This window comes from Thermobia domestica, chromosome 1 (assembly GCF_964235325.1).
Source record: "Thermobia domestica chromosome 1, izTheDome1.hap1.1, whole genome shotgun sequence".
In the NCBI taxonomy this organism is placed as follows: Eukaryota; Metazoa; Arthropoda; class Insecta; order Zygentoma; family Lepismatidae; genus Thermobia; species Thermobia domestica.
Window position 1 is genome coordinate 254,360,163 of NC_137454.1, and position 8,489 is coordinate 254,368,651.

Here is an 8,489-nt window from a genome sequence, read left to right on the forward strand (position 1 = left end):
TCAAGGTGAAAGCTGTCACGTAAACGTTTACCTATTGTAAGACATTATTGAACTCTTTATCCCTGTTTCTGCGTGCCGAGGGGGTGTCAAAGTTCTCAGGAGAACTGCAATCACCTAATCACCTAAAAGAAATCCACTTAGGAGAACTGCAACAAGGATGGTATTAGTACCTTTCTACATAGTCACTGTGCCTAGCGACACATTTTTGCCAGCGGTTCTGCACTTTCCGTAAGCCTGTTTTGTAAAAGTCTGCAGTTTGGCTTTGAAACCATAGTTCCTCAGAAATAACGTCTTTCCTACTGTCAAAATAACATTCTCTGAGTGGATGCTTCATTTGTGAGAAGAGAAAGGTCACTTTGGTGGGTCAACCTTTCATATCCTAATTCCACTGCCTTCATGGACACGAGCTGGTACATTGTCTGCCAACAGTAGAACCCCTTGTGTGGCCACTCCACGACGTTTCTTCAATTCCTCTCGTGACTTAGTCAGGAGATGGGAATAATAGGTAATAGTTAGTTCCTGTCGTAGGTAATCTTCGTGATGACCCCTTCAGTCTCAGAAAACTAAAAGCATCACTTTGGCGGCCGACTTCTGTGTTGTCTTTTTAAGGGTTGGAAGGAGGGGTGTTTCCATTGTTTGCTCATTTCCTTTGCTTGTGGATCATAAAGATAAACCTAGCGTTCGTCAGTTGTCATTAGTCTGCCTAGAAGGTCCTCTTCATCTCACAGCGATGCAACATTTCTTTGCAGCGTCGTCGCGATCCCTTCTGGAATGAGCAGTCGTGGCACTCATCGTATTGACACTTCCTGAAAATGCAGCTGGTTGTGAGTGTTATTTCAGGTAGACCCATATCCATATCTATGCACACAGAACATTTTCAATGGTAATCCTCCTGTCTTCCATTATCTCAACTTTCTCTATCAAGGCGACATCATTCATGAAAGATTGTCTTCCAGATCTACAGACGTCCGCGGTGGTCATTTGTAAGTTTGGAATTGGTTTCCACTTGGATCCTTTCATAGGATGGGGTTTCATCCTCAGACTTCTCTTCATGAATCTACTTTCGTGATTTCCCCTGCAGATGGAGGAATTTAATGACGCTTCATGCTTCAAGCTTGCCAATCATCGCACATTCAGAGGTTTATCTGGAAAAAGTTGTAACTAGTCCATGTTCATGGTTCACATACGTGGACCTAACTATAAAATGCATGTCCAAGGGGGGTTGTAGTTCGTCATTCTAGGTGATTGTACGAACTTGTTGATGCTTCCTCATATACTTGTACAGTATTTAATTTCCTGTAATTTTTTTTCGAAAGTTGTTGGATTAAAACAACTTGCATGACTGTAATACTATGTCTTTCGCAAAGTGTTCCGGAATTTAGTGATAAGGTAGTCAAATTATCACAGAGGCCAAGAACCCATTTACAATATCCGTAACGTTGCTAATGCTTCCTGCAAGGATATTATGAAAATAACCTCTCTCAGCTATTAGTGAAATTTGAAACATTCTTCTCTACTGAAATTAGAGTTCATTTCCAATTCCATTGTATTTGTGAGAGTTGTAGTTTTAGACGTAGCCTGAAATTAAAGCGTCAAAAAAGGAGACTTCAACCATTCAATGAAGAAATGACTTGCATTAACAACTATTCCTCCACGAACCAGTGAAACAGACACAAATGTCACATTGGAGGTATAACTAGAATTATTTATTAACTTATTATAACAAAAGTATATTTATTTTGTGTGTTCTGAAGTATAACTTCATACACACAGAACTAAAATCCATGTACTTGTGCCATAATATATTTTAATACATTTTAATTGACATAAATAATTTATAAATGTGTGACTCAATTTGTTTAATAATAATAATAATAATAATCTTTAATAACGTGCTTAGAACTAAAATCAATAATACAACTCTTGGTCGTGTAATTCAATGATACGAATATAAACCTATAGAATACAATAAAACCATAAAACGATAGAAAATATTATGCTAATTACATATGAAATAAGTGAATTAAACCATAGTCAGTGCATTAAGTCATTGCAAATCAAGGTAAATAAAATAGTTTTAAGATGTTCAATGATTGTAATGCTTTACAGGTCTTGAGACTAAAACTTGTTTTGTTGCTAGGTTAGGTGGCTCAGTAGTACTTAACTCTCGTGCATGGGTTCTTAGTTTGATCCCCGGGTAAGTTTGTGGCTTACAACATTGCACCTGTGGGTGGATTTCTTACAGTATTAATTTCTTGCAAAATATTACCTTCAATCTCATATTAATTAACAATAATAAACAAAAATATTTGTGAAATAGCTGCAAAAATTAATCGTAAGACTGTCCAACTGGTACGTGTATGTATCGCTGTTGGTTGAACATATGTACTTTTTTTTTGCTCCATTGGTGTTTTAATGTTTACAATTTTCTTTTCAGCTGTTACACGATTTTTCGTACCTCTATCCAGAGAAGGACAACTGTTTCTTCAGTACTATAGTGGCAGTACGAGATAGAATAATCAATATCGCTGAAGAACGCATAAAGACTTCCAGGGATCCAGAATTAAAGCATCAAATTTCAAATTACATAGGACAAATTAGAGGTAATGCAAATTCAATTTTAATTTGAATTTTGTAGTATCTCTGAAAGTTGCGTTTCGAGCATAGACAATCATGTTACCTTGACCCACTCTGTCCTAACACTACATATTTCTAATACAGCTTAAGTGGGTCATATCACAAGTAGGTAGTATTTTGTATTTTTTTATTTTTATTTATTTTTATTTATTTATTTATTTATTTTTGTTCAAAGGCTTCCATAAAAGGCTCCCTAAGCACGAAATATATTTGTTTCTGGGTACTTTACAAGAGTTTAAAAATTATTCCTCTCTTAGACAGAGTGGGTAAGGTACTGGTAGGCCCACAGCGGTATAAACTAGTTTTCCAACTAGACCAGTAACTATCATTCTTTGAAAAGGAATGAAGTTTCATCTTAAAACAAAATGCGAAAGTTATTATTCCTTATCATGTACACTTATTATGTTTCTGCTCCATATTTGTATGGCATTTGTTTAATCGTTCTGTTGTATTACGGAACTTATATTAAATTCGTTGTCACATTATTTCTATTCTAAGGAAGGCTTTGGATGCCAGATGAAATTTCGTTGATTGAAGCAGTACTGTTGATATTGGCTTCGACGTTATGCACCAAGGCTAAAGGAGACTGTGCTAATGGTGGTGAACAAAATGGTAAAATTGTTTGAGAAGTCGAGAAAACCCACGCACACTGTTTGTTCACCACAAAGCCATTTGGCGAGAGCCTCTCCGTTGATCTAGTGACTAGTGTGTGCGTCTTTGATGCACGTGGTCTCGAGTTCAATTCCCAGTGAGAGCACACAAAAAAGTTTAGTTTAACATTCACTTTAGTTTACCGTCGTTCTGTCTTTTACCCTAATGAACATTACCGTGTAACATTAAACAAAAATGTAAATAAAACATATATGAAAACTTACGATCATGATCAGCAGAGTAGAAAATAAGGACAATTATATATATTTAGAAAGTACTAACTTGGATATTGAATGGATTTTAGAAGCTAAAACTAGGGATGACATATGTTCATAATGAACTATTTAGCATGTGCTGAATTCGTAATGCAATCAAGAGACTGAGAACTGAAATTAAACAGAAAACTTAGTGAACCTTCACTTTTACAATAAAATAGCTTAGTTTCACATACATGTTCATAGACTAAGGAATATTGTCAAATAATACTAGGATTTAGTTCGACCTAAACAATACACTGGTATATATTTTGAAGCTAGTTGTTAATTAAGTGTTAAGATAACTCATTGGAACTCTTGGCTTGAAATCATTGAATAATAAAACCATATTAGTCATAGTAGGTAAAAAATAGAATGAGAAAATGTTTCGACATCCAACCATAATAGCGTGTAATTTTTCTTTACTATGACTGGTGTTATCAGTAAATATCAGCTGGTCGCTTATCTTCGTATTTCTGAAATTATTCTTCGCATCATTCAATAGTGATTTTATTTAATTCTTTCAATTTGTTCCCTCTTAGTTATCACCAATGTTTGTCAGTTACCGGTAACTGAAATACTCAGAAGTGTCGATTATAATTTTGCTCTAGTTTACTTTCACACTGAACGACCCGATTATAACTACTGTTGTTCTTTTCAGATCAAGATCCTGACTCAAGGAGTCTAGTGGCCCTTTTGTTAATTCCTTACATAATTGGAATTCCGCCCTGCAGACGGAAGAGAGGATTTACAACATGGAAACCATCGCGCTCAGAAATAAGAGATGGATTCATAACTCAAGTTGCATCAGGAGATGACGTACAGGTGTGCGTTGAATCCCGAAGGAACAAACTCCAACGTCTTGGACGGTCTTTCCAGCCCCTTGTGTTATTTGTTGGTGACAATCTTACGGAAGTGAAGGGAGTGTATGTTGTAGTGGATCACACATATTATTCCATGCACAGTGTAATCCAAGCTGTAGATGTTGCTTTCAAAATTTTTCAGTCCGTTGGTGCTCAATACCCAGAAGAAGCATCAGATATTTGGCTCGTCATACAGAGAGGATTTTACAACATAGAAACAAAATTCGATCGTATAAATCAAGCAGTGAGGAACTTACTAGCGGATCTTTGCCTCTTAACTATTACATAAAATGTATACGTGTTACGGATGTGCGAAGAAATTCCCTGTAGTATCTAACTTAATAAAGCACATGAGAATTTACTGCAGGAAGTTAACTACTGGTACGAGGGATTTCCGTTGCGGCGAAAGAAGGTGCTTTCGCCTCTTTTCATCGGGAGTTACTCTTAAAAGACACTTAGTTAGTCCATTCAACATGTACTTCGTCCCCATCAGTCATTGATTCCCAATCAAACCTAAATATTGTACTTTCTGATACCCTTTCTACACCCACGCAAGATTTTGTTCATGAAATAACCAAAGAAAACGCTATAGCACAATTTGTATCATCACTGCATGCAATGCCACTTATTCCTCGTTCTACAATTCAGTTCATTGTGGAAAACTTGAATAATTTTTTACATGCCTCAAAAAATATTCTTGAAACCGAATTTTATAATATGGTTGGTAGAGATAATGTTCCAAGATACATTCAAGAATGCTTCGAAAAAGTGTTGTCATCACATGCTGCATGTGTAACGGATCTTCGTTCAGAATATAAACGTCTTCAATTCTTTGAACGTTTGGAAACGTACATTGCTCCCATAGAAATTACAATTGGGCAACGTATGGAGTCCAAACGTTCAGGAGATGGTGTCGGTTTTGTATCTATACCTTGTACAATGCAGCTTATACCTATCAATGTTGTTCTTCAAATTTTTTTTTCAATTAATAAAGTCTTATTTGAAACCTTACAATACTTAAAGTATTTAGAAAATGATGCAATCTGTTTAGAAAACATTGTGCAGGCGAAAATTTGGAAAGATGTACTGAACACAAGTGAAGGAAATTACCTTCACCTTCCCATGATACTGTATTTCGACGATTTTGAGATTGGGAATCCTCTTGGTAGTCATGCTACTATTCATAAATTAGGTGCAATTTACTTGTCGTTGCCCTGTCTCCCCACTCACTACGCTTCCCTTTTGAATCACATTTTCCTTCTCGCATTGTTCCATTCATCTGACAGGAACAAATTTGGAAACAACATGGTTTTCCAAAAAATAATTGAAATACTCAATGAATTAAACCATACGGGTGTATCAGTGGCCACCGATGTTTTCAGCGGAGCTATTAAGTTTCATGTTGTGTGTTTATGTGGCGATAATTTAGCCTTAAATGGCATATTGGGTTTTGTGGAGAACTTTGTGGCAAATTATTACTGTAGAATCTGTACTTGTAGCAAACAGCAGATGCAAAGTATGTTGTATGAAGATAAAACGTCATTGAGGAGCATGGAAAATTATGAGCAACATTTACTCTTAAATGATACGTCGAGAACAGGTATCAAGGAGAAATGTGTTTTCCTTAATTTAAATGGATTTAAACTTTTTGATAATGTAGGAGTAGATATTTTACATGACTACTTAGAAGGTTGTTGTCGTTACGTAATGAATTTTGTTATTACTTATTTAGTTCAAGAGACGAAACTAGTTCCATTGAATATTGTACAAGCTCGATTGTTTAATTTTGATTACGGTCCGGATTCTTCGTCCAAACCTGTGAATGCATTAACAGTGGAAGGATCCAACTTGAAACTTAGAACGTCTGCTTCTGAAATGGTTACATTAGTTAGGTATTTTGGTTTACTTTTTGGCTATTATGTTCCAAGAAAAAATGAAGTGTGGAATTTGTATACAGCGTTACGTAGAATTTTGGATAGATTGTTAAATAAGAGGGTTTATAATGATACGTCTGAGCAACTGACATATTTAATAGCAGATCTTAATGAGACATATTGCAACCTTACTAAAAGTTCGCTAAAACCAAAATTCCATTTTCTTTTACACTATCCTAGTATGCTTCTTAAGTTTGGACCTTTGACCCAAGTATGGACAATGAGATTTGAGGCCAAACATAAAATTTCTAAAATTGCTGCCAGGGCGTCTTCGAGCCGTGTGAACATATGCAAAACAATTGCAATGAAAAACCAACTAATATTGAACGACATGATTTTAAAAAATAAACCTGTGTGCTCTTTCATTTGTGGAAAAAAGCGAAAAGTGGGAACTATCATCACTAGTTTGCTGAAACAAAAGTTTTTTCTGACATCGAATCCTGTGATATATTCTGTAGCCTGGGTAAGAATTAAAGGTGTTAAATTAGATGTTTCTTCTGTTGTTACTGTTGATCTGTGCACTGAAAACTGTTTACCTATATTTGCCCAAATAACGGATATATGGGTTACTGACGATGAAAGAATATTTTTATTATGTTCTTTGTTCGAAACTAATGATTTTGACCTACACTTCTTTGCATATAAAGTTTCAAAAAAGAATGAATCTGTTTGGCTTCGTTATAGTGATCTGATGACGTACATACCAAACACATTTACAGTTATGTCCGATCATAGTCTCTATGTAACTGTTAGATCGCCTATAAACTAGTTTACATACCATAATGAACAAAACGAATAAAGTTACCGTTCATTTTTAAGTAACTAATAGGAACGATGGTACTTGGAATAGACCGCACTTAAGATGGAATCCAAAACACACGATATTAGGAAAACTATTGAAAAAAGAAATAACAAGGTAGTGAAACATATCTACTTGTAGAAGTTATAGGGCACATATGTAAGAAAAGTGGCTTACCTTGTGTCTGCATATTACTTTAGTTAAATATATTCTTCCTCTAGATATGTAGTCAGCACCATTTTTATTACGGTTACCGAATTCTTACTTTAACATCTATTAAGTTTTGCATTATTTAGAGAACAATTGCTGCAAATTATTCAGTGATTTAATTTAGTTTTTTGATTCCTTTTAATCATTGTCCCTGTATTTGCTGCCTATTAAAAAAAGCTTTGTTCACCGTACTGATTATTGTGGAAATAAAAAAATTCTTTAATTTGTTCTTTACCTGGTTATCTTTTTTGGAAACTCTTTTGCAGGTATAATACTTGAATTTTAGGACAAGGATATTTGAAAATGTATTTTGGCTTGTGTAGTTTGTCAATGTCTAAGTTATTTTTGTTTTGTTGGCACCAGATGTGAATTATTTTCGAATTCCAGGTAGGGGCAATGTTCAGATCTAATTTTTGAAGTAATGTAAATGTCCCAAGGAAACGAGATTTTGTTAGATTCTTTGTAAAATTGGTAATAATCTTAACGGTAAAGTTGTGTAAACTGGAAAGATTTGTAACAAAATGTATAATGCAATATAAATAAATAATAAAGAATTATCGTTTACTTTCTGAACAAATCAACATCCAGAATTATCCTTTATCCAAGTCATGAGAATGGGGTACTTTGCACATCGCTATACTTTGTATCAGGTGTTCCATGTTCGTTTCATAACTTTGTAACTTTTCTAGTGCTGCCATCATCGCAGGTCAGTAGGAGCGTTTAAGGATTTCACTCATGCAGCCTGATGACTAACGTGCGTTCTGTTATGCATGGTACTTGGCATTAAACAAGTGCGAAAAACGACACGAAATGAGATACAATTGTCTGTCATAGGCAGTATCCACAACGAACAATGCTGAGTGTGCATGAGTTTTCTATTTATCATTTGGCTGAATTCAATGTTGCATTTACTGCTGAAATCTGTACTTTATTTCGTACTTTGAAGATGCAGTTTGATGTAAGTTTTAAATTCTTGCGTATATATGCTGTACACTTGTATCTTACACGTAACTTTAAGAATCACTCTTTAAGGATGTATGAGAAAGTTACTGTTCTCCATTAAAAGTGCAACACTAAGACGACATCGTTGGAAGTCCAAATTTACAGTGCGTGGAGCATGGAAGGTTACAGTTCATTAGTA

The 8,489-nt window shown here is 35.1% G+C and overlaps 1 protein-coding gene across 3 annotated transcripts in view; it reads left to right on the top strand.

The window, feature by feature from the left end:
- The window catches only part of LOC145660487 (uncharacterized), a 32,437-nt gene extending 27,671 nt beyond the window's left edge, over positions 1-4,766 (top strand). For all 3 annotated transcript variants that reach the window (XM_081725568.1, XM_081725588.1, XM_081725578.1), the window contains exons 4-5: positions 2,438-2,603; positions 4,204-4,766. In XM_081725568.1, coding sequence (XP_081581694.1) covers positions 2,438-2,603; positions 4,204-4,694 — 657 coding nt within the window. In that variant the 3' untranslated portion in view covers positions 4,695-4,766. The remainder of the gene's footprint in view (positions 1-2,437; positions 2,604-4,203) is intronic.
- The last annotated feature ends 3,723 nt before the right edge of the window (positions 4,767-8,489 follow it).